Source organism: Mobula birostris, chromosome 25, assembly GCF_030028105.1.
Source record: "Mobula birostris isolate sMobBir1 chromosome 25, sMobBir1.hap1, whole genome shotgun sequence".
NCBI lineage: Eukaryota > Metazoa > Chordata > Chondrichthyes > Myliobatiformes > Myliobatidae > Mobula > Mobula birostris.
The window spans coordinates 28,866,359-28,893,707 of record NC_092394.1 but is presented as its reverse complement, the minus strand read 5'-3'; the positions used below and the strand labels follow the sequence as shown (position 1 = coordinate 28,893,707).

At 37.6% G+C, this 27,349-nt stretch overlaps 1 protein-coding gene across 1 annotated transcript in view; it reads right to left on the bottom strand.

The window, feature by feature from the left end:
* The window catches only part of appbp2 (amyloid beta precursor protein (cytoplasmic tail) binding protein 2), an 81,426-nt gene extending 54,951 nt beyond the window's left edge, over positions 1-26,475 (bottom strand). Inside the window, exons 1-2 of the mRNA XM_072243354.1 lie at positions 26,111-26,475; positions 3,296-3,384 (exon numbers count right to left, since the gene is read on the bottom strand). Of these exons, the coding sequence (XP_072099455.1) occupies positions 3,296-3,384; positions 26,111-26,248 (227 nt within the window). The 5' untranslated portion in view covers positions 26,249-26,475. The remainder of the gene's footprint in view (positions 1-3,295; positions 3,385-26,110) is intronic.
* Between the last annotated feature and the right edge of the window lie 874 nt (positions 26,476-27,349).

Here is a 27,349-nt window from a genome sequence, read left to right as displayed (position 1 = left end):
GTTGATAAAGACTATCCTGATATATGCATCTTTGCTGTCCAGATGTTCCAGGGTTGAGGGAAGCGCCAATGAAATGGCATCAGCTGTGGACCAGTTGTGCCGTTTAGACAAATTGGAGCAGATTCAATTCTCTTGTCAAGCAGAAGTTGATGTGTTTCATCAGTAACCTCTCAAAGTACTTCATCACAGTGGATGTAAGTAATACTGGACAATAGTCAAATAAGCAAAAACTTTAAAAAAATTAATTGCACAGTACTTGCTTTATTTGAATAGTCATTTTTTGAAGATGGCAGAAGTTGTAGGGAATGGTGTGTTGGATCCAGAGGCTCATGAGATAGTAGGCAATATTAAGAGGAACTCTATCCCTGCATCTGGTGGGAAGATGAGTGAATGCAGATGTCCCTGGTTCCCCTTCACCTTTCCTATCTCCCATAGTCCACTCTGCTCTCCTTTCAGATTCCTTCTTCTCCGGCCCTTAATCTTTCCCACCCACCTGGCTTCACCCATCACCTTCAAACTAATCCTCTTTCCCCTCTACCCCCGCCTTTTTATTCTGTCACTTCCCTCTTCCTTTCTAGTTCTGAAGAAGAGTCTCGTCCCAAAATGTTGACTGTTTATTCATTCCCAGAGAAGCTGCATGACCTGCTGACTTCCTCCAGTATTTGGGGGTGTTGCTTAGCATTTTTACATTAGATACTATTGAACTAAGTACTTTCAGAGTTTACAAATTTAGGGAATTTCACAAATTCAACATTTAAGGTTTAATATAGTTCATTTTGCTTGTAAAAATACTTTTGCATTTTTACATGATCAATCAGTCCATTATTAGAGTTTGTTATGTTATCTTTTCTTCTATCGTTCCAATTCAACAGTATAAATTCCTGGTTCATTTTAATGTATGCACTTCGGAATTTAAAATCTCAGAATTTTCTGATCCAAAAACAGGACTTTCCACCAGGCAGAAGAACCTCCAGCTCAGGGTGAACAAGAACGACCAGTTTGGTAATGTGTGTAAATCAGGAAAGGGGAAAAAGCTGATGGCAATAAAAAGTGCTAAAAGCAAATAATGGGTAAAGGAATTTCTAGAACATAGGCAACAATGTATAACTGCCTGTATAGGAAGTCATAAAGATTTTCAGAAAAATCTCTAGTACATAAAAAGTTCTGCAATTACTGAACAAGTCCTTTGAACATATTAGAGAGGAATGCAAACCCACTCAATGCATACAACTGTGTCTGAATCAATTCAAATTCAGAGTTAACTTATTGTTGAAATTATTGCATGTTCCCAGAAAGACAAAAATTACATCTAAAATTTTCAAAACATTATTAATAATATCTACAGAAACAGGCTAAGCCCATACTTCAAGACACAGTCTTGATTTTGCAAATTTGGAACTCAGAAATGAATGCCTTGGCACTAGCCCAGGATTCCTAGAACTGGTCTTTCCAATATTTTTCCAACAAAGGACATGACCAAAACATGTGAGTTAAAGAAGCTATCTCGCAATGACATCTATCACATATTGGATAATATAAGAATAATAATGAGATAGTTTATCTTTGGACATATGAGCCCTGTGCACAACTTTAAACTGTATCAACACATGTTTAGCACATATAGAGGATAAATTAACCAATTGAAGAATTTTTTCCCATTTTTCAATTGGTATAATAATCTTAAGTTCTCTTTCCCAGTCAGCTTTAATTTTATTGGAAACATCAGGGCATAAATTCATAATTATATTATATATAATTGCTACAACACTCTTCTGTGAGAGATTTAAATCTAAAATTTTTTCCGAAGTGTCCACTGGATATGGGTGTGGAAAATTAGGAGAAACAGTAATTAGAAAGTTTCTAATCTGTAGATATCTAAAAAAGTGAGATCTGGGTAAGTTATATTTATTAGAAAGTTGATCAAAAGACGCGAAACAATTATCCAGAAATAAATCACAAAAATGAATTATACCTTTGGTTTTCCAATCAGAGTAAGCTTGATCCATAATGGAGAGTTGAAAAAGGAAATTAGATATAATAGGACTTGCTAAAATAAATTGATTATACCCAAAAAATCTTCGAAATTGAAACCATATACGTAAAGTATGCTTACCTATTGGATTATTCATCTGTTTATACAGTTTGGAAGAAGTAAAAGGAAGGGAAGTTCCTAAAACCGAACCCAAGGAAAACCCTTGTAATGAATTACATTCAAGATTTACCCAATGTGGATTTAAAGATACATCCAAATCTCGTAACCAAAATTTTAAATATCGAATATTAATTGCCCAATAATAGAATCTAAGATTCTGGAGGGCAAGTCCCCCCTCCTTTTCAGGTTTCTGTAAATACCTTTTACCTAACCTAGGATTTTTGTTCTGCCATATATATGTGGAAATTTTTCAGTCTACATTATCGAAAACAGATTTTGGGATAAAAATTGGAACCAATTTTGAATATAGACTTACAACCTCATCCAATTACTGCTATTTTTGGACTACCAATGATAGATTCAAATTATTTAACCTCTTCAGCACGTAGGATGATTGCATTTCTTACTCTAATGGCTAGAAGATCCATTTTGCTGAATTGGAAAGAGATTAGCCCTCCTACTGTATTTCATTGGTTTCCACAAACTACGGTATGTTTGAATTTGGAAAAAATTAGAAGTGCGGTTTATGACCCTTCTATTAGATTTGAAAAAACTTGGAGGCCATTCATTCAGCATTTTCATTTGATGTAATTTGACTATTTCCAAACTTGTTTTATTTCTCTGTACTGTTGGTTGAGAGGAATGGAGTCGTCGACACTAAGGTTTTCTTTTTTCCCATTTTCAAGTTGTTAGTATTGCCCAAGTCTTTTAGCTTAGTTGACTAATTCTGTTTAGTTTAGTTTTTTTTTGGGATGGGGTCTGTTTTTTTTTCTTTTTCATGATTTTTCTTCAGTTTTTTTTTGCTTTGTATTATTCATTGTTATTCTACATGATTGGGAGCTTCGTCAATTTATACTATATGGTTTTACAATTACTCATTTTAACTGTAACAAGTAGTTACAGTAGTCTCCTACTACTTGTATTTTTGCTTTGTCATGTTTTCATTTTATGAAATTAATAAAAAGATTGAAAAAGAAAAGGAAAGAGTGCATTATAAAAATATCACTGCAAATATTCTGGATTACACTTCAGGCCCAAAATCTTATTACGCTGTTGTTACTTCCAAATTGAAATTGACTGACAGCAGTTATAAATTGATCAAGTCAAAGAGTAAACTTCTACATTCACATAGAATTCGCCTACCTTTTGTCTGAAGCTCGCAGTACTTTTGCAAACACCTCAAGCTCACAGAATTCACCACCCAATTGGCATAGACGTCCTTGTTGATAAAGCTGTAAAAGCCAAATGATTTTAATTAGAAAAATTAGTACTTTCCATGTTCTCTCATAATCTGTAGGCAATGCTGATGAGGTCACCATTTAATTCCAGTTCTAATTGCCCTTGAGAGTAAGGACTATATAAAGACTTCGGTTACTTTTAAGAAACCATATTCTTAATTACACCCATGTGATTTATCAAGGAGAGTTAAGTGCACTCAGGTAGTGAATATCAAAGATTTTAATGCATTGTGACAGTAGGTTCAGGAATGGGGTAGGAACTTATCCAAGATGCACAGAACACACAGGATGTCTGTGTGAATATTGCATAATATGTAACTGATAACTTGGCTCCTATCTTCTGCCTAACACAGCAGTGCCAAACTAGACTGTTTTTGGATGCCACATACAATACTACTCAAGATATTTAATCTCAAGAATACGGACCTTTATCTTTGTTTTTAATGTTAATAATTCACATGATATGAAGTATTAAACACCTACGTGATTGTCATACTACAGCCGTGCTGCATTTGTAGAATTTCTATAGCAGCGGTCCCCAACCACCGGGCCGCAAAGCATGTGCTACCGGGCCGTGAGGAAACGATACGAGTCAGCTGCACCTTTCCTCATTCCCTGTCACACACTGTTGAACTTGAACATAGGGTTGCCAATTGTCCCCTATGTGCCGGGATATCCCGTATATTGGGCTAAATTGGTTTGTTCCATACAGGACCGCTCTTGTCCCGTATTTCCCCCGCTAAAGTAGAGCATTCTTATGAAACCTTTCGTGCCAAAATGGCGTAAAGTGCAGAAGCAATTACCAGTAATTTATATTGGAAAAATTTTTGAGCGTGCCCAGACTCAAAAAATAACCTATCAAATCATACCAAATAACACATAAAACTGAAAATAACACTAACATATAGTAAAAGCAGGAATTATATGATAAATACACAGTCTATATAAAGTAGAAATAATGTACGTACAGTGTATTCGGGAAGATTAAGCCAAAACTGATTTGTGGAAAAAAACCCGCAAACACGAGGAAATCTGCAGATGCTGGAATTTCAAGCAACACACATAAAAGTTGGTGGTGAACGCAGCAGGCCAGGCAGCAACTCTAGGAATAGGTACAGTCGACGTTTCAGGCCGAGACCCTTCGTCAGGACTAACTGAAAGAAGAGCTAGTAAGAGATTTGAAAGTGGGAGGGGGAGGGGGAGATCCGAAATGATAGGTGAAGACAGACGGGGGAGGGATGGAGCCAAGAGCTGGACAGTTGATTGGCAAAAGGGATGTGAGAGGATCATGGGACAGGAGGCCCATGGAAAAAAAAATCGGCACGTAACGCGCATGCGCACACAGGTGCCCGCGCAAGGCTTCATGGTCATGGTAGTCTTTCCTGGGCTAAACACAAGAGTCCCGGGAATTTACTGGTACTTTTGTCCCTTAATTGGGAGTGAGAAAGTTGGCAACCCTAACTGTAAAAGACATGTTGAGGTGAGTTTAACCCTACTTGAACACTCCCGCCCCCGGTCAGCTGGTCCGCAAGAATACTGTCAATATTAAACCGGTCTGCGATGCAAAAAAGGTTGGGGACCCCTGTTCTATAGAACAAAATGACAATCTGTGCAAGAAACATGGGTTGAAAAACAAAATATACGGTGTTCATTTTCTTCACACCTCGTCACATAAATTGTGATTTGTGAAACCTGTCAGGGCAAATTTCTCTGATCTGAATAGCCATAATGCAAAGACTATTTTGTACTTTTTGCATCACAGCTAATAACAAAGAGTCTTTGCAACTCACCTTTCTGTGCACACCTTTGAAAATGTAGTTTTGTCACAGTAGCATGAAGGAGCTTAATGTTCATTTGTTAGTATTGCACAATCTTTTGATTCTACAAATTTTATTGCATATTTGTATTTTGTGATACAAATTGAACTAAGTTGCATTCTGCTCTTTGAGTCAAAAGTATTTTACTCCTTGTGCTTCCATCTGATTCAGATTACTGGCTATGATTTATGCATTTTCAAAGCATGCCCCTTTTGGAGTTCCAATAATCTTATTTCTACAGAGGTTTCTAACTGTAATTTTGCATGTTTTCAGAACTTGAGTGAAAGTCATTGAGTAGTATTTGTAATACATCTCAATATTCCTTAAGTTTGTCATCAGATGATTGGATTTTTGGAAAATTGCTTACATTCTACCTTTAATCAAGCATCTGAACTGCATGTCTCTTTGGTGACTTGCACTAAAAGGTAAAGATTGTACAAGATATATTCTTACTGCTCCCTAGTGATGCCAAGGGAAGTTTTTGCAGATGCCCCACAATATCAGTGAGCAACAAAAAATCCTCAATCTTTTGCCATTTTCAAGTTGCAACACAGAACTTTCCTTTTCTAAAAGTAGACTCCTGCAGTTCCACAATCTGAAAATATCACCAACACAATCATCTCACATTACTTTGAATTCCAGCATTTTGATTTTACCTGATCAACAATTCAGAAAATAAAGTTTACAATTTCTGAAATAGTTTTAACATTTTTGTAATTCAATTATCTGTCTCCAAGATACCCCTGGCGAACGATGCAATAAGCTAGGAGAAATTGTGGAAATTCTAAGAGTCTAACATGTCTACATTTTTTCTACCATTCCTAGTGCTTCATCCATGGCATGGATGAAAAGTTTATTTGTCATTTTTAGACCAGAATTTTTCAATGCAGTTAAGTGAACTTTTCTTTTTTTTAACTTCTAGGTTGTTTCATTTAGTACCATCATATCCAACATTTATTTTACACACAGTTCTAGCTGAGATCTTTTGTGTCTGTAGATTTGTTAATAGGAAAGCTAAATGCTAGTAAATTCTTCTGAGCATTTTGCATATCCTAACTACAACAATAGCACTGATTGGGAGATACTCCTCTAAGAACTGTGGAACAATAGTGGGATATACTTTATTCGTCACTTCGGCTTTGTTATTTGGACCTGAAATTATATTCAAATTTGCAATAATTGTAATCTGATTAAGAATTTGTTATTTCATATAGATGACATTGCCTGATATATAAAAAAAAAACTGGCTTCTGTTCTTCAGTTTATTTACCATATAACAGAAGTCAGTGGCTGCAAAGCATCCTTTAATAGCAGTTACATTGTTTTACTCAATTCTGCTCTAGGAGAATATTCACATGAAGACATTTATTTCATAGTGTCATTTCAAACTATTCCTTTGTAGCATTGGGAGCACCATTTTGAAAGATGTACAAATATGCTAATCTTCTCATTTTGTCTTAAAACTGATCTTTGAATCTTTCACCTTGATTTATGCCATTTTTGTCCTTTCAGTGAGGACATACACACCTAACCAGTTGTGACCTAAGCCTGTAATACAGAGGCCATGTTTTCAGCAGAAATATTTTACAGGAAGACACGAAGCATGCTATATTTTATACAACTGTATACAAAATTGCTATCTGCAATATATCGGTGTAGAGATTAGAGGACATTGTGATGCTTAACCTCTAAAAACATGGCCCAAGGTTAGACAGCACAATGCACTGGACATTAAAACACATCTACTTAGATTAGAGATGAATCATATTTCCCCAATATGTATCTACCGACGATATTGCAGCACAAACTATTTTGTTTGTTGTATATCTCTAAGAGCAGTACTTGAACTATAGAAAACTACATTGTGCTCATGTCCTGAAGTTTGGGTATTTCTGCTCAAACATCTGATATAGTCTAACGGATGTCCACTCCACAGTTCCACTTGTATTTGTCACTATTCATTAGCATGTCAAGCAGAAAACAAAAGTTAATGCTGAAATGGAACTTTCTACTGTAAGCAAAATTAACATCATACACATCCAGGGCAAGAGCCGCACATTTATACAGAGATCACTGTTTTCTTTATGCTACTCTCAAAGTCAGTAAGGGTGAAGATGGCAATAGAGGTTAGGAGTTAATAAATGGAGACAAGTGCTGCAGATAATGAAATCTGATAGGGAAGGTGAAGAATAGAACCAAATGAGACTGGAATGATGGGCAGATTGGAACAATGGGGGGGGGAGGGAGGGGATTGTAAAGAAGGGGGTATATGGGAGGACCTGGGTAGATCATGAGAGAGATAGGGACAGAAGGGGAACAGGTTACCCGAATTGGAGAATTCAATAATTGTACTATTTTTTATTGGGTTGTGGACTACCCAGGAGGAATACCAGGTTTGCTCTACAGTTTGCATTTGGCCTTACCCTAGAAGTGGAGGAGATCAAGGAAAGACAGGTCATTGAGAGAACGGGAAGAGGAATTAAAATGGTTTGCAGTCAGGAGCTCCAGACAAAATAGGTACTCGGCAAAATAGTTGCCTAATCTGTGTTTGGTCTCACCAATGTAGAGGAGATCATATCAAGAGCACCAAATGCAATTGGAAGAGGCAGGAGGAGATGTAGATGAACCTGTCTTACCTGGAAGAGCCATTTCGGTCCCTAGATGGTGCTGCAGGTGGAGGAGCAAGGTCAAGTGTTGTAGGGGAAAGTGCCTCAGGTGAGGGGCAGGGATGAGGGATGAGGGGTATGTGCACTAGTCTTAAGATGGACAATAAGATTTACAATTCATTAAGCAAGTTCGAATTTGTGTTTCCCAGCACAAATGCTGACACTTTTTTAAAATATACAAACTAAACAGTTTTCTGTAAAAATTAGATATGGATAACAAGCCAGCAAAATGGTATCAAGAGCAAGCCATCTATGCCAGGCTTTAACTGGTGAAGACAATGTATGGTAAAATTGATCCAGATATTAAATGCAACATTGCACACAGAGACATTCAATGATCAAAATCAGAGACCACCTTTGCTTGGACCATACCATTTTTTCAGCGGAGTCTGGAGTGGACTTCTCCTAGGACCGTGGCCTGCAGATCTTCAGAGAAGCCCATTATAACAGAGTATAACACTAAACCTCTTAAACTATAATTGGCTGTCTGTGTGACAGAACAGATCTGACTGCAAGTGAGGCCAAGTTACAGAATTAAAGCTGTCACTACCATTGAATGTTTTGAGTGACTTTAGAAACTGATTTTTGAGACTTCCGGTAGAGCTCATGGAGTGAAGTCGTATTCTTGACTCGCTCCATTACCTCTGAGCTTTATCCTATGATCAGCTACATTTAAGCTAACTTGTAAGGCAACGATTTTTACAATACCTTGCAGCGGATTGCTATTATATATTTGGATGCGTTTAAGGTCCGCTATGCCTAAGAACGGGAAAGACGGCAAACCTCCAGTTAGACCGAAAGTTACCGACCCCCCCTCCGATTGAACCAGCGGTAACTATGCAAGCTATATCGGATCTGATTCATGTGGAAATCTCAACTACTATATCCGATCTGATTCGTGCGGCAATTTCAACTAAACTGCAGAAAATTATCGATGTAATTGATAAAATGAAAACATCTATCACGGAACATCAGACTGCTATATCTAATCTCCAAAAATCCATGCAACAAAATGAACTCAAGATGGGGAAAATTGAAGAAACAATTACTGTAATGAAGAAAAAACTTGACTTTCTGACCTTTAAAAATTCTGACCTAGAATGCAGAATGCGATGACAGAACATTCGAATTATTGGTATTCGTCAAGCTGCTGAATCTGGTGACCCTATAAAATTTTTCTCTCAACTTTTAAAAGATTCATTCCCCACCTTATTTCCTGATCAACCACCACTATTGGATCAGGCTCACAGAGTCCCATTATATTCGCCTAAGTCAGATAAGCCTTGGCATGTTATTTTACGATTTCATTATTTTCAAGACAAGGAGAAGCTGCTTCGCTTTGCTCGCCCTAAAGGTTACATTGATTTCTTGGATCTTCGCTTTCGGTTGGTGGAAGATTTTAGTAAACAGGTTCGTGATCAACATGTCCGTTACAGATCTATGATGTCGGAATTCTACAATATGGATTTAAAACCAGTAACACACATCAAAGTTGCTGGTGAACGCAGCAGGACAAGCAGCATCTGTAGGAAGAGGTACAGTCGACGTTTCAGGCCGAGACCCTTCGTCAGGACTAAAACCAGTGTTGCTTTATCCCGCACGTTTGAGGATTCGATTGTCTGATGGGACTTCCCGTTTTTTCGACTCTCCATCGGAAGCCCAGAGTTACCTGGATCAACTCTTGCCTTCAACATCTTAATCGCACTATTAAATTATCTCTGTTTGATCGGAGGCAGTTAATCTGTTAGGTTTAATTTTTTTTTGCTTTATATGAGGGCAGAAAAGTTTTTTTTCGGTTTAATTAATATGGTTGCCAAACTTTTTTTAAACTGCGTCATTTCTTTCTTTTTCCCTGGGGATTCTGAGTGGCTATTCCCTCAGCGTCATTTTATGTATATCCCTGGAGGCCTTAAACTTTGTAGTTTTCAAACGTACTTTTTATAGTTTTCGTGGCTAGTCTATGTTAATATTTCATTTTCTTGTTTAAGTATACAGTCTGTTGTAGGTTAACGGTTTTCTTTATATGTACCTGTTTTTTCTTTGTATTATATCGTTTTTGTTTTAATCTGTGTACTTTTTTAAAAATTCCTTTACTGCTTTATAACTTTAGCTGATCTTTTTATATATACACTTTTTTTTAGTGAGTGCCTATCGGAAGTCATGGGGGTAGTTCTAGTGCTCGCTTCTTTCTGGCTGGTCTATCTTAGATTTAGCTTTGAGGGTACGGGGTGGGAGGGTGGGGGGCTTCACTTTTTAGTTTTTCTTTCTTTTTGGGCTATTTACATTACCGAAGTATTGGTCACGTTCTCTTTCCCGTTATCTCTTGTTTATTCTGTTCCCTTTCCGGGTTCGTGGGTCGAACCTATTGTCAATCCTCCTTTATTTGAGGGTTGACTTTAGGGATTATGGAGTCTACAATTAATTTTGTCTCTTGGAATACTAATGGTCTTAATCATCCAATAAAAAGGAAAAAAGTCTTTAAAGTATTCCGGAGACTTAAAGCACATAGTCTATTTTTACAAGAGACCCATGTGCAGAGGGGGGACAAACTAAGTTTTTTAAGTTCTGGAAGGATCAACACTTCCATTCGAATTCCAATGCTAAAATTTGAGGAGTTTCTATTTTTATAGATCCCTCAATTACTTTTGTACAACGATATTATTTCTGATCCGAATGGTAGATTTCTATTGGTTAGTGGTTGACTCTTTAATAAAAAGGTAGTTTTGGTTAACGTCTATGCCCCCAACATGGACTGTCCGGAATTTTACAAATCATTATTTAATTTGTCCCGAATTTGAATGAGTTTTCACTAATCTGGGGCGGGGACCTTAATACTTGTTTATCCCCATTATTGGACCGTTCAGCTCCTTTATGGACTCTACCCAATAAACCTGCAACCTTGATTAATTCATTTCTCTCAGATTCTGGATCGACGGACATCTGGCGTTTTTTGCATCCTCAGGAAAAAGATTTTTCTTTTTTTTCACATGTTCATCATTCCTATTCAAGAATTGATTATTTTTCTATTGACTCTCGTCTTATTTCTTCAGTGGTTAAATGTGAATATGACTCTATAACCATTTCGGATCATACTCCACTTAAGCTTTCTATTAAAATATCGGCCAATACACAAAAGAATAGACAATGGTGTTTTAATTTGCTGTTGCTTCAGGACTCGGATTTTGTTAACATTATGAATGAACACATTGATCTCTTTTTTTACAATCAACTGTACAGAGGATATATCCATGAACACCCTTTGGGGATACTTTTAAAGCTTATATTTGTGGTCAGATCATCTCGTATTCTGCTGCTTTGAGGAAGAGGTTGAAGGAGGAGGAGCTGGCTATTGTGGACAAGATTAAGGAAATTGATAAGAAATATGCTACAGCTCCCTCTGAGAAGTTGTATAAACAAAGAACTGAACTTCAAATGGAACACAGTTTATTATTTTCATCCTCTATTGCAAATCAATTAATGAAAACAAGAAGTGAATTTTATATACATAGTGACAAAGTTGGTAAACTGTTGGCTAATCAGTTGAAGACTAATTATACCAAATTTCAAATTAATCAGATTTATAATCAAAAAGATCAACTGATATTTGATCAAGCTGAGATTAATCAATCCCTTTTTGACTTTTATTCCTCCTTATATCAATCAAGAGTCTCCACGAGACTCTAAACATATGTATGACTTTTTAGATAACCTAGATTCTCCTAAGATTTCACATTGATATATCTTCTATGTTAGACACTTGCTTTACCACTGATGAGATTAAGAATGTTATTTTTTCTATGAACCCGGGGAAAGCTCCTGGTCCTGATGGGTTTATCGTGGAATTTTATAAATTTTTTGCATCCTCATTAATCCCTTGGTTATTCAGGGTTCTGGAGGCCTCATTAAAACTTGGTAAACTTCCCGAATCCTTTTATAGAGCATCGATCTCTTTAATATTAAAGAAGGATAAAGATCCTGCTCAATGTGCATCTTATAGACCAATATCCTTATTTAATGTTGACTCTGAAATTTTTTCTAAATTATTAGCAAACAGATTAGAAAAAGCACTTCCTTATATTATTTCGGAAGACCAAATGGGTTTTATTAAAGGTCGTTGCTCTTTTTATAATATTCGTACACTGTTAAACATTGTCTATACCCCATCACAAAATGATCCTGAATGCATTATTTCCTTAGATACTGAAAAAGCCTTCGAGAGAGTCGAATGGCCTTACTTATTTAAGGTGCTTGAAATGTTCAATTTCAGCCCGAAATTTATATCCTGGATCAAATTGTTATATCATTCTCCTATGGCCTCAGTTCGTACCTCTTTAAACTCACCTTTTTTTCCTCTTTTTCGAGGGACTAGACAAGGTTGTCCTCTTAGTCCTTTATTACTTGATATTGCATTAGAACCTCTTGCAATTGCTATTCCAGAATCTCCAAATATTATTAGCATAACTCATGGTTTAAAGTCTCATAAAGTATCACATTATGCTGATGACTTACTTTTATATATTTCTAATCCTCAAAAATCTATTCCTGCCGCTTTAGATTTATTAGCACAATTTAGTCTTTTTTCAGGTTATAAGTTAAATCTCAGTAAGAGTGAACTTTTCCCGATTAATAAGCAAGTTCCCTTATATCAGAACCTCCCATTTAAATTGGTTAATAACCATTTTTCATATCTTGGGATTAAAATTACCTGTAAACATAAGGATTTATTTAAGACTAATTTCCTACCCTTAATTGATCACATTATTCAACTTTCATTTAAATGGTCTCCACTTTATTTAACTTTGGTTGGTCGTATTAATGCCGTTAAGGTGTTTATTCTGCCAAAATTTTTATATGCATTTCAGGCACTACCGATTTTTGTTCCAAAATCCTTTTTTGACAAGACCATCTATGTTTAAATTTGGAGAAAATCTGAAGTAATCTTTATGATACTTCAGTTAAATTTGAACAGACCTGGAGATCTTTTATTCAACATTTTCATTTAATGTTATTTTTTTTTCTCTTTGCCCATATTTACATTCCCTTCTTGCTTTTTTAACTGTTTTTAATGGAGGTCGGGTTTGAGGACGTGAGTGTTTTAAGTTGTTTAACTTGTTACCTAGTTAGCCCATTGCTTTGCTTTGCTTTTTAGATTAGTTGCACGGTGGGTTTTTTTGGGTTTTTTTTTCTTCTCTTTATTGATAAGCATGGAAAATTAGTAAACTATTATATTACCTTGTTATTTTATATCTAAACTGCACTGTTTGTATTAACTTTTTTTGTGTGTATTAATATCTCTTGCAAATTTATATTGCAACAGTGTATCAGTGTCTACATGGTTTACTTTTTGTGTACTAATTTAATAAAAAGATTTAAAAAGAAAAGAAAAACTGATTCTTCCATTCACTTTGGTTCAAATTTAGCTAACAGATTTTCCCATTCTGAAGATTTGAAAATATGTGGAATTTGCTAATGCCTTTATAGGCTCCACAAGTACAGCACAGACACTTTGGGGCTGGTGCTCTGCTGTGTGCAAGACTGTAGTTCTACCTAAATTCAGAAACAGCCCAGCTACAAGCTTATCTGCCATTATAGCCAGGCAGATCTCAGCTGCAGACTTACCAGAGAAGCATGGAATTGCTTTACAAAGTCCCAAATAAATCCAATGACTCCAATTTATTTTCAAATCATATAAAGATTCTTTCATTGAAAATTAAAACCAGCATACTGCAAAATGATCTTCTTTGTGGTGATAACTCAAATGTCTTTGCAAGTCATGTTCTAAACAATTTGGTCAAGCATTAACATATATTCTGAAAGAACTGTTGTTAAAGACCTTGCCTCCTGTAAAATCAGTTGATGAAAGGTCAAGTTATTATTGTCCGTTCAGTTACTTCTTCAGAAGTATTTTTTGTGGAATGAAGCAGTATCGTTAAGTGCATAAAATATGCTCGATGACATGCACATTTAAAAAAAAGTGTGCTGGCAAAGAAACTGCCTCACTATAAGTGCAATCATCTGACTCTTTATACAGGGACGGGTTAGCTACTTTGCTCTTTCAGCCTTTTCCATCACTCTAAAAATTTTAACACTGTACCCTAGTCTTCAAATCCCAACTAGTATAAACAATTTCTCTTATATGTTCTCCTTAATATTGAGAATATTGCCCAAAATTCTGTACAGTCCTGTATAATTCTAGGTTACTCAAAATGCACTCATTCCAAGTACAATAAACTATCTTTATTGACACTCTACCCATTTGAACAGCACTTACATGGATCTTCAAGGAATAATTTGATTCATATCACCATCTCCAATCTCATTACATGAAACAAAAGCATCAGAAGTTTAAAAAAACAATTAAATGTCTAAATAAATTTGATTCAAGGTTGTTTACACTACACAAGTGTAAAGGAGAACAAAACTGTACTCCAGATCCACTGCAGCACAAAAATAAAATCACTAAGAACACAATAATTTAAAAAATTTTTTAAGTGCATAAGGTAGCTTATATACATAGATTGATTGTATGTCCATAAAGTGTCACCTGTACATAAGGTGACCGACAGGAATTGGTAAAGTAGTGGTGGGTGGGGATGAGGAGCGGTGGATCAATGTGTGAAGATGTTAATCAGCATTACTGCTTGGGGAAAATTAAATATTTCTGAGTCTCACAGTCCTGGCGTGGATGCTATGTAGCCTCCTCCCTGATGGAAGGAGCAGTTCATGAGCAGGGTGGGTGGGATCCTTCATGATCAATTAAATTATTAATATTTCAAACTTACCCCCATTGTTATTTTCCACTGAAATGAACTCAGTCCCAAACCCATGCTAGATCCATCCTAGCACAAGTTAAACAGGCAAACTTTATAGCCTAATTGATCTGAAATGTTAAGTTAATGCTTCACTACTAAAATTCATCACCAATTCCATAGTTGACCACAGTTGGGAAACAGTTGGAAATCAGTTGTGAAATACTTCGTGGGAGCCTTATGCTTCCTTTTGATTACGGAGGAAAATGTCAAATAATATCACAGCCCAGCACATCACACGAACCAATCTTCCATCCTTGGACTCACTTTACACCGCATGCTGTCAGAGCAGCGCTGCCAGGATAATCAAGGACACGATCCACCCAGCCAACACACTTTTGTCCCTCTTCCCACTGGGAAAAGGCTCAGGAGCTTGAAGACTCGTACGGCCAGATTTGGGAACAGCTTCTTTCCAACTGTGATAAGACCGTGAATGGATCCTGACCCGGATCTGGGCCATACCCTCCAAATATCTGGACCTGCCTCTTGGTTTTTTTGCACTACCTTACTTTCCCTTTTCTATTTTCTATTTATGATTTATAATTTAAGTTTTTTATATTTACTATCGATTTGTACTCCAGAGAGCACGAAGAGCAGAATCAAATACCGCTGTGATAATTGTACGCTCTAGTATCAATTGTTTGGCGACAATAATGTATAAAGTATAAAGTATATCTTATTAACAGCAGTAGTTTAATCAAAACTGTGTAAAGCTTCAGGTCTTCTGTACTTACTCAACTCCAGTTTATACAAAGGCCAGAATACCACTAAACTTCTAATTTATTTTCTTTATCCATCCTAAACATTTTAATGATACACAATGACCTCCTGTCCATGAGTCAATGCTACTCCTTTTTTTTTTGTCATGTTGATACTGCTGTTTTATCCTTTTCCAATCCAATGGGACGGACCTCAGTTATCCACTTAAAAATCTATGTTACTTCTACTGTCCGTTCATGTAATTTATTAGGCTCTTTGCAATTCAATACACCTACCTATACTGCTGCTTATCTGTGTCATCAGCAAACACATATAAATCTTCCTACCCAATATCGAAGTTATTTAAAATTACAGCAGACAGTTGCACACCCAACACTAGTCCTTGTGGTCACTGCCAGTCACAGCCTAACAATGGAGTACATAAGCAATATCCTTATGCTCTAATCCTGACATTTATTTAATTTTCTAGCCAAGTCAAGTGTCAGTAGTTGATTCTACAAGCATCAACTTCAGTTGCTTGTGACGCAAATCTCTGGAAGTCTACACGATTGAGTTTAAGATATCCATATAACTAACTCCTTCACAGTAATTCCTGCAATTTCACAAAATAAATAGAAACTAAAGTAGGAAATACTTAAGTCAGGCAGCATTTGTGGAGAGAGAAAAAACAGTGAACACTTCAGGTAGAATCTAGTCATCGATACTGTGATAGTCACTGACCCAAAATATTGACTACCTTCCTCTCCTTAGATACTTCTTGAATGACTGAGCACCTCAACACCCTGTATTTTAAATTTACAGCAACTATAGTTTTTTTTTGCTTTCAGCCACACTTGCTCTTTTAGTTCCAGTTACCTTTTGGTCATTCTAACCTTGGTAATATCCTGACAATTGATACTGTGCTAATAAATCAATCTGTCTTGGTTTCTTCCTCTTACTTTTCTTGAATAGCAGAGGGGGAGGAAATTTTTCAATGTGAAGCTTTGCTAATGTGCCTTACGATCATAGTAGAGTGCATAGTGAAGGTTAGGTCTTAGTAAGCAACAGGCAACTTATCAGTGGCCTAAAACAGTGCCACTGTATACACTAATTAAGCTAAGAAACTAAAGCATGCCAATAATTCATTCAGGATCCTGCCAGTGCACCGTGTGCCTTTAATTTCATGTGGGAATAGATCCATCTCTCCATGCAAAGGATACTATACCACTTCTAATAGAATAACCATAATAGAATCAATGAAAGACCGCGCCAACTTGGGCGTTCAACCAAAAGGAAAAAAACGTGCAAATACAAAAAGAAAGAAATAATAATAAAAATAAAACCAGCCACACTGCTCAATAATCACCCGATTTTAATTCTAGCCTCACCATAGGACAATTTACAATGACCAATCAACCTCCCTACCTTGTTGCAGCCCTCCTTAAATAATTTTTTGAAATAACATGAGAGAATCAAATCACATTCAATCAACAATTTCTTTCCGATGCAGCTCAACATGCTCAGTTCTTCCAGCAAACTGTATTGAAGCAATTGGTTTAAGGTTTTTACAAAACAGACTTGAAATCTGTTTTTTTAAAAAAGATTGTAACCAATAGAAAAGAGGGAATGCGTGGATGTTGAAGTATTTGGACTTACAGAAGGCCATTCATGAGATGTCAAACAAAAGGTTAAAAAATATTGAGTGTGCATAGGGTTAGGATTTATAGAAACATAGAAACATAGAAAATAGGTGCAGGAGTAGGCCATTCGGCCCTTCCAGCCTGCACCGCCATTTATTATGATCATGGCTGATCATCCAACTCAGAACCCCGCCCCAGCCTTCCCTCCATACCCCCTGATCCCCGTAGCCACAAGGGCCATATCTAACTCCCTCTTAAATATAGCCAATGTACTGGCCTCAACTGCTTCCTGTGGCAGAGAATTCCACAGATTCACCACTCTCTGTGTGAAGAAGTTTTTCCTAATCTCGGTCCTAAAAGGCTTCCCCTCTATCCTCAAACTGTGACCCCTTGTTCTGGACTTCCCAAACATCGGGAACAATCTTCCTGCATCTAGCCTGTCCAATCCCTTTAGGATTTTATACATTTCAATCAGATCCCCCCTCAATCTTCTAAATTCCAACGAGTACAAGCCCAGTTCATCCAGTCTTTCTTCATATGAAAGTCCTGCCATCCCAGGAATCAATCTGGTGAACCTTCTTTGTACTCCCTCTATGGCAAGGATGTCTTTCCTCAGATTAGGGGACCAAAACTGCACACAATACTCCAGGTGTGGTCTCACCAAGGCCTTGTACAACTGCAGTAGTACCTCCCTGCTCCTGTACTCGAATCCTCTCGCTATAAATGCCAGCATACCATTCGCCTTTTTCACCGCCTGCTGTACCTGCATGCCCACTTTCAATGACTGGTGTATGATGACACCCAGGTCTCGTTGCACCTCCCCTTTTCCTAATCGGCCACCATTCAGATAATCTGTTTTCCTATTTTTGCCACCAAAGTGGATAACTTCACATTTATCCACATTAAATTTATACGTCAGTAGGTCAAGGATGGTTCAGCAAACAAACCAATAGCAACAACATGAACACAAGGAAATCTGCAGATGCTGGAATTTCAAGCAACACACATAAAAGCTGCTGGTGAATGCAGCAGGCCAGGCAGCATCTATAAGTAGAGATACAATTGACATTTCGGGCCGAGACCCTTCGTCAGGACTAACTGAAAGAAGAGCTAGTAAGAGATTTGAAAGTGGGAGGGGGAGATCCAAAATGATAGAAGACAGGAGGGGGAGGGATGGAGCCAAGAGGAGCCACGGCCTCCTCTACTGTAAAGATGAAGCCACACTCAGGTTGGAGGAACAACACCTTTATATTCCGTCTGGGTAACCTCCAACCTGATGGCATGAACACTGACTTCTCTAACTTCCGTTAATGCCCCACCTCCCCCTCGAACCCCATCCATTATTGCCCATCCTCTGGGCTTCCACCCTCCCCCTTTCTTTCTCCCTAGGCCTCCTGCCCCATGATCCTCTCGTATCCCTTTTGTCAATCAACTGTCCAGCTCTTGGCTCCATCCCTCCCCCTCTTGTCTTCTCCTATCATTTTGGATATTCCCCCTCCCCCTCCCACTTTCAAATCTCTTACTATCTCTTCTTTCAGTTAGCCCTGACGAAGGGTCTCAGCCCGAAACGTCGACTGTACCTCTTCCTATAGATGCTGCCTGGCCTGCTGCGTTCACCAGCAACTTTTATGTGAGCAACAACATAATTTTTGATAGGTTAGGAGGGTGTCGCAGTTGCTTAATGATGACCCACCTATTCACAATCAATTTTCATGATTTTGATGTGGGAATTATCAAGTGTGATATATTAGTTTGCCAGTGATACAAAACTGGATGGGTGTATGTGTTCTGAGAAGGAGATACATGGATTTCAATGGGATAAGACAATTTTAGTGATTGAGGGAAGTACGAGAGCTGATTGATAAGTTTGTGGCCTAAGGTAGAAGGAGATTGGTTAATAACTTCAAACTGTCTGCATTTTCACTCAGAGCTGAACTGCACATGCATGTAACAAGAGCTGTATAACTCATCTCCTTCTACCTTAGGTCACAAACTTATCAATCACCCCCTGCTGTGGACCACCTGGAGGTCCAAGACGCTCTCGTTACATGCACGTGCAGTCCAACTCTTTGAGCGATAATGCAGAAAGTTTGAAGTTAATAACTCATCTCCTTCTACCTTAGGCCATGAACTTATCAATCCCCCCCCCCGCCCCCTCCCCCCCCCCCACCACTGTGGACCACTTCACAAAGAAGGGATCTGTATGCTCCACAACCACTGGACTAAGTGTGTACATGTAGGAGGGGACTATGTTGAAAAATAAATGTGTTAGGTTTTCTAAAATTGACTTCTTCTACCTTAGGCCACAAACTTATCAATCACCCCTCGTACATGATGTATAGGATAGCGAGAAAAATGAGGTTTCCCATTTAGTGGAAAAAAATAAAAAACAAAAAATCATGATACACAAACTGTAATGATGGCTCATTAGTCTGTTTGCTGGTATAGGAATTGTAATAAGAAGAAAAAAAGTAAGAGTGGAATAAAAGTTGTCTTATTAAAACAAGAGATGATCTCATGGAAACAAAAAATTCTAACATGGCTTAACAAGGGACATGAGGAATAATGTTTCCTCTGTTTGGGTTATAATTGTAAATAAGAGATTGACCATTTAGGACAGAAACAAAAAGAAATTTCTTCACCGCAAGGATAGTGGAACCTTTGGAAATTGCTCACCCGAAAATAAATATTCAAGATATTCAAGACAGATAGATTTTTCAATGTTTAGGAAACCTAAGAACATAGAATTACTGCAAGAAAGCAAAAAGAGGTAAATGACTAGCCAGAATCTTATTAATAGTGCAGTAAGTATGAGGGTCCAAACATTCCTGCTTTTGATTCTTATTCCAGAAAATGGAAGTGGAAAGCAACCCACTCATTTAGCACCTCTGAACATAAAAGTGAAATATATAAAACGTTTGAAAGAAAAAAAAAGAGATTCAGACTTTTTTTTAACCATCTTCTGCTTTTCAAAGATGAATTCTCACAAAACAAAGCAGGACAGCAGTGAAGTTCTTATCAGTTTTCAGTAAGGGATACTTAGAAGGCTAACCTTCAATTTTCCAAAAAAAAATTTAAATTTTCAATGTTATTCTCTTTATCAAGTTGGTGCCAAGTTTTCTCTGCCATTCAGTTAGATTAAGACTGATTTGCAACTCAATTCTATTTCTGCAACTCCTGATTCATATTGGTGATAATTCTCATGCTTACTAAAAAACATATTTTTTGATTTTCTTTAAGAGTTTTACTAAAAAAAAAGTAACATAACACTAAATTATTCAGGAATGAATAAAACTCCAGAAACTAATCAAAAGAAAAACACAGGAGCCAGGATGATGGTCTACCTGGTTTTTATGTCCATATTACGTGGTGGCATAATGATGTATGCCGCTCCCAGACTTCTCACATATAACCCGTAATGAATTATGTACATAAAAATGCTTAATATATTTACAATATTACTCAAATATTAAATACACTACAGTCCTCTCTGCTTAGTTCAATCTGCAGGTCAATTCCAAGCCAACTGACAAAGCTTTGAGCAAATGCTTTCATTTTGACAATGCCTGGATGACCAGCATGTAGCTCCTTCAAAACTTTAGCTCTCAGTTTGAATGGGATAATAACTGTCAATCCCCACATAAGGAAACCCTCATCAAAGGCAAGTTCATTCTGGCACTGTTAAAAATGGAACTGGAATTTCTGGTACACATTCCAGCCATTTTGGATAGCCACGTAGACCTGAGGAAGTATGGGCTTGTTTTTGTTTTCTCTTTGGATCATCTCTGCTGTAACAGGGAGAATGTTGATTTGCATTTGGGAGAATACATAAAGAGGAAGGCTCTTTTTAGTTTCAGATATTTCCTTTACCAAGGGATAATCCATCAGCATTTCCAAGATTAGTCATCCTCTTGAATTCAATCTTGTAATTGTCTTCTCGAAGAAAAGAGCTCACCTCTGTATTTGTGCTTCTGCTTTCAGCGGAACACCCTACTGTGGATTGAAAATGGCACTAGTGATTGATGATCAGTAATGAGGGAAAGTACTGGTTGAAGCACTTTACACCACAAACTAGACTCAAGGCCCCTCTAACAATCTGTACATAATTTTTCTCTGCAGTAAGGGAGTGTGATGCAAAGGCATCACTTCCATCAGATGTGTGATGGGCATTCATTTGCATCAATCATAACATGTGACATGATGTACCGTGTCGCATGATGTCTATAGATATACCGTGGAGAGCAATCACCATCTGGTATGGTGTAGAAGGGTGGTGGTGGAGGGTGACTGGGTACTAGCCTCCATAGTATCCAAGACATCTTCAAGGAGTGGTGCCTCAGAAAGGTGGCATCCATTCTTAAGGATCCCCAACCATCCAGTACATGCCCTCTTCTCATTGTTACTGTCAAGGAAGTGGTACAGAAGCATGAACGCACACAGCAATTCAGGAACAGCTTCTTCCCCTCTGCTTTGTGATTTCTAAATGGACATTGAACCCATGAACACTACCTCACTCCTTTTTAAAAAAAAATTTCTCCTTTTGCACCACTTATTTTAATTGAACTATTGAATATACATATATACTCAATGTAATTGATTTTTCCTTTTTTTCCCTATATTTATCAATATATAATTGTACTGCACTGCTGCAGCCAAGTTAAAAAAGTTTCACGACATATGCCAGTGATATTAAACCCGATTCTGATGACTGCACCTATACCATAAGGCGAGGCATCATAGGCAAGTTTCACTGAACAATGTGGATCTTAATGCATGAGTATTGTCTGACATCATCCTTTCCTTTGCCCCTTCGGAAAGCCACCTCACACTGCTTTATCCATTGCCATTTTTTCCCCAATCTGTAGCAGTAAGTTCAAGGGGTGGAGCACAGTAGCCAGGTTTGGCAGGAACCCGTTATAGTACTAGACAAATCTTAAAAAGGACTGTAACTGTGAAATGTCCTTTGGCCTTGGGGCATCCACCGCTGCTTGAATTTTCTCAGCACACTTGTGTAATCCTTGTGCATCAATGGTGGGATCACAGTAAGTGATGCTTGGTTTAAAGAACACAATTACTATGTCATGCTCTGAACCCATAATCTTCCAATCTTTTAAATAATGTCTTAAAATTTTGGAGATGTTCCTCATCATCCTCACTGGTAACAATGATATTATCCAGGTAACATTCAGTACCTGGAGTTTTGTAACACTAAGACCAGAGGTTTCTGCCAAAGTGTAGGTGCAAGATGCTACTACAAAAGAAAGCCTATTATAGTGATAAAGCCATTTGTGAGTGTTTATGTTGAGAAACACATTGGACTCTTCTTCCATCTTCATCTGCAGGTAGGTGTCAGCTAAGCTCAAATTTATTGAAGTGTTCCCCACCACCTCCAGAAAGGTTTGCAAAGATATCCCCTATCCTGGGCAAAGGGCTTTGATCTACTTTCAGCACTGGGTTGATGATGACCTTAAAATCACCACAGGCCCTGAAAGACCCATCCTTCTTGACTACTGGGACCACTGGCATTGCCCATGGGTTCCAGTCAAACCTTGAAAGAATTCCTTCAGCTTCCTTGCAATCTAGCTCACTGGATACATTATCACGGATAGTATAAGGAACCGGGCGGGCCTTGTAAACCTTGGATGTGGCATTTTCATTTAACACAATTTCACCCTTGATATGCTTGAATTTTCTAATGCCATCCTAGAATGCCGCTCTGACATCATCCAGTACATTTATCAATTCACTTTCAGTTGACTCAATTCCAGGGTACGGGACATGTAAATAGTGGGTGACTCTCCCATCAAGATGTGGCTGTCTCTGTCAATCATAGCCCCATAATGTTTTTACCACATAGAAACCATAAGACATAGGAGCAGAACTATGCCATTCCACCCATTGAGTTTGCTCGCCATTCAATCATGGTTGGTCCCGGATTCCAGTCAACCCCGTACACCTGCCTTCTCGCCCAATGTGGCTTCTTGCATTTCACAGTTACAGATGTCATTCCCACAGGAGTTATCTTTTCTCCAGTACAAGTACTTAGTTGGATATCTGCTGGCTTCAGTTTGGAATGACAAACATCTCATCCAGTGTACAATTCCATTTTAATTAATTTGCCATTCACTTCTGGTGTAAGCCATGTTGCTTGTCTCTTGTTAATTTTCACACTATAAATCTCAAGGCTATTCAGTCCTGTGTCACTTTCTGTCATTATCAGTTTTTTCATTAACAGCATGCAGATTAATGCTCTTTTTGTAACTGCAACTTGATGTTATCTTTTTCTTTTCCCTGCTAATGTTATCTTTGACATTATATTTTTCTCTGCTCAACATGCTCTTCCTATGTGCATACTTTGTTGCATTTTTGTAATTTTTGCCTTTAAACCGGCATTGGTCTAGTGTACATAAGCCCCAGCCACAAAAATAACACAAATTTGTTTGGCTGGGCAGGTTTTTGTTTAGACGCTGCAATTTTGTTCACTCTCACTTTCATTCCTGACTGCAACTCAAATGCATCTCTGGTTGCTGTTTCCATTGATACAATGATTTCAAATGCTCTTTTAAATGTGAGTTGTGATACTGTTAGGAGCCATTTTTGAATGCTTTCTTGCAGGATTCCACAAGCTAGGTGATCTCTCAGTGCATCATTAAATCCATCACTGAACTGACCAATGTTAGGAAAACTTCATCAATTCAGACATGCAAGCTGAAATGGAACCCCTCTCCCTTTCGATTCCACATTTGAAACCTAAAGCATTCTACAATGAGCGATGGTTTTGGTTCTAAATGTTCTTGTATTATGTTCACGAAATCAACAAAGCTTATTTCGGCTGGTTTGGTTGAAGCAGTTAAACTTCTGAGCAAACTGTATGTTTTTCCACCTATTAAACTCAGTAACACTGGCACTTGCTTTTCATTGGCTATTTTACTTGCTTCAAAATGCTGTCCAATCCGTTCAGTATACTGTACATCATCCAGTTATCTGTTGTGTAATTGAACATGTCTACCATTCTGATGTAGCCAGCCACTTCTGCTTTTTTATTATCATCAGGTACTCACTGATTATGAACCCGTGAATTTCATCCATTTTATGCTTTTTATTTTTAATTCAAATGTCTCTCACCCCTTCTAAAGAAAACGTGCTGCACTTCCTTCTTAACTCAAATTTTCAACAGGTAGGTAGTTGCCTGAGGTTCATTTTAAAACTTACTTGTCACCATTGTTTTGATTCTGGAAACGAATCAAAAGAAAAATACAGGAGCTGGGATGATAGTCTAAGTTTTCTCTTACGGAGGAGCACACATATGATGCGGCACAATGCCATTTACGTACATCTTATACGTAACCCACAATGTATTGTGCAAACAAAGAAAGCTTTACAATTTACAATACTACTCAAATATTACTGAAATATTAAATATACTACACATAGTATAAAATTTTAAATTGCTGCTATTAAATTCTGTATTTTCTCCAGAAATATGATCTTATCCATATCTGAAATACTTCTACAACCTTCTAAAAATTACCTGGTATACCTGGTGTATCTCACCGATCCTCAAAATTTTAAACCTGGAGCGTAATTTTGCTCAATCTGCACTATTTTACTTCCAAGGCCCTTCTTGGATACGTTACCAAACCAGAACACAACACCCAGTTGAAATCTGATCAAATTTCTGTACCATAAGCATAACTTACACCTTCACATATTTCAAATTGTTCAAGAACATAGCAGATATCTCACTAACTATTTTCTTTAATTTTATGTAGTAACTTCAAGAGATTGGTGGATACCTAACTCCTTGCTCTAATATATATTGAGAGAATGTATTTATTATCAGCATGGCAATAATTGGGACACCAAGCAAATAAATCAATTAATCACTAGAAAACATTTCCAAATCAAGCTTTTCAGATATTAAAAGCCAATTAGAGAAAGGTTTGTACATTATGGATGCCAGACAACCTGAGGATAAACTTCTGTCACTTTTCATTTGGTTAACTATCTTTTTCTTGTGTCACAGATTTAATACTGCCAAATTGACAAGGGCATCTCAAGGCTATTGCCTGTTTTTCTGCAAAATAAAAATATTAAAGCAGTTTGGGATGAATGAGCCTCAATTTTCCTTCCTAAGTACTTTGCCTACACTTCAGTAGAGTGCATCAAAACAAACACACACACCACGAAAAAGCAGATGGATCATTCGCACACCACTATGTTTAACGTTGCCTAGCCATCATTATAGAATATTATTTTTGTGTTCTAATTACAAAAGTAAAATTGAACAGCGTCTTAGCAGAAGTAAAATGCCACAGCATTTGACGTACAAAACTAAACAAAACAGTCACAGGTTAATTGAATGAACTGCACAAGATTTCCAACATCTGCAATTTTTTTTGTCTTTTCAGTTTATTGAATATTCTATTAAAAGGTACAGTTAAAAAGTGGTTTTGTTCTCAGTGACAATGCTATAGGTTTGTCTCTACAATTCTTCACTGAATAAATAGGAGGCAGCAACATCGTTAACAATGAAGTAATAACTTTTTGCGAACCAAGTAGGAACCTGTGCAGTGCACAAAATTTATCAATTCAACTTGGGATTTCAAAAAACAATAAATCAGGAATGCATTTTTTCAAATAAGAATTGAGAGAAAGGAAGGATGTTTGAAACAAAAAAATATGCACATATTAACTGAATTGAGAAATCGCTGAAAAACGACCGTTATTTCCTTTACTACGATGCTTACACCACATTGTACAAATTATCTCCATAAAATACTACATTAACTGTAGTGTGGGGATGGATAGGCAATGTGTCATTACTTGACCGTTTATGGATGACGGATTACATCTGCGGCAAATGCTTTTCTAAAATATAAATGGAAGCTAAAATTTAAATGCATTGTTAACCAATTACTGGTGGCAATAATATTGAACTTGCTCTTAACCCAGAACATGCAGGGCTGGATATTTTGAAGATTATAAATAAACAAAAAACAACTTCACACTTCAGACAGCTTCAATGCAAACAAAAAAATCAACAAGAGATGGAAATAAAAGGCTGCGTTGGGGCAAGATGGCCGTACCTTGTAATAAACGTCAAACTGTATGTTTTCGGGTAACGATCGGATCTCTCTCCGAGAGCGGGTGTAGCTGTCAACCACGGCCGAAATTGCAGTGTTATACAAGGTTTCAGGAATCCATTCCAGCTCCACCGCCGCCATGTTGTTGATGTCTCCCACCCCGAGGAGCCACCAACTGACCACCTTCCCCTCACCACAAAACGCCTTCGCCCACCTTCCGCTCTCCGATAAACGCAGCGCTCCTAAAGTAAAATAGTTAAATCACCATTTCATTCAAAAACACTTCCACCGCCTCCCCGCCATCGTTTTGGGTATAATTTTCTCACAAGCAGAACACTGCTAATTTTTTTCCCCTCAACCTTACGCCATACGCGATGACGTAGCCCATGCGCATGCCCGATCACCCAGTTCGTATCGTACGTCACGAGGGCTTTTAAAAAACCGAAAGGAAAACCTGCAGTGGGAGGCTGCTGGGTTAATTTTTCTGGTTGACACACGCAAAGGGAAGATGTAACCTGTGCGGGCGGGAGGAGATTTGAACAGAGACACAGGAGATCTCAGATGCTGGAATCTGGAGTGACAGATAGTGGACCGAGCAGCATCAGAATCAGATGGGCTGATGCAGGTACTGTACCAACCCGAAATGCGAACAAATCCATCCCCCCCACCCCACCCTCAAACTCTGGCCGTCCTGCTTGGATCCCCCAGCAGGTTGATTGTTGAGAGGAACTTTAAAAATTTTGACTTTCTCTGCCTCCCACTAGAGCATAATAGGAACAGATAATACTCATGGGTCAGGTAGTAACTATAGCGAAAGAAACCGAGTCAATATCACCAGTACATTTTATAAGACAATGTTACCTGAAAAGTTCAAAGGGAACATGAAGCTGAATTTTTAAGGAGGGACAGCAGTCAACAATCTTGAGGTGCTGAAAAGCTAATTAAAAAAAACGCCCTGCAGGTACCAGAAAGCTGAATTAAAAACAGAAAGTGTTGGAATTACTTGAGAAGTCAGCAAGAGACAGAAACTTAAAGTTCTTCGTTAGAATGTTTAGTAGCTGTTGCTATAATGTTAAGTTAGCAACGCATTCAGTGATATGTCAGATAGACAAGTATTCTAAATGTTCATAACCTTGGAGGGTTCAACCAACCATTGTGTCAGAAAAATATTTGTTATGTAAGAAAATTAATGTTTGCAACTGTATAAAGATAGTAATGTGGAAATATCAAAACATTTAACCA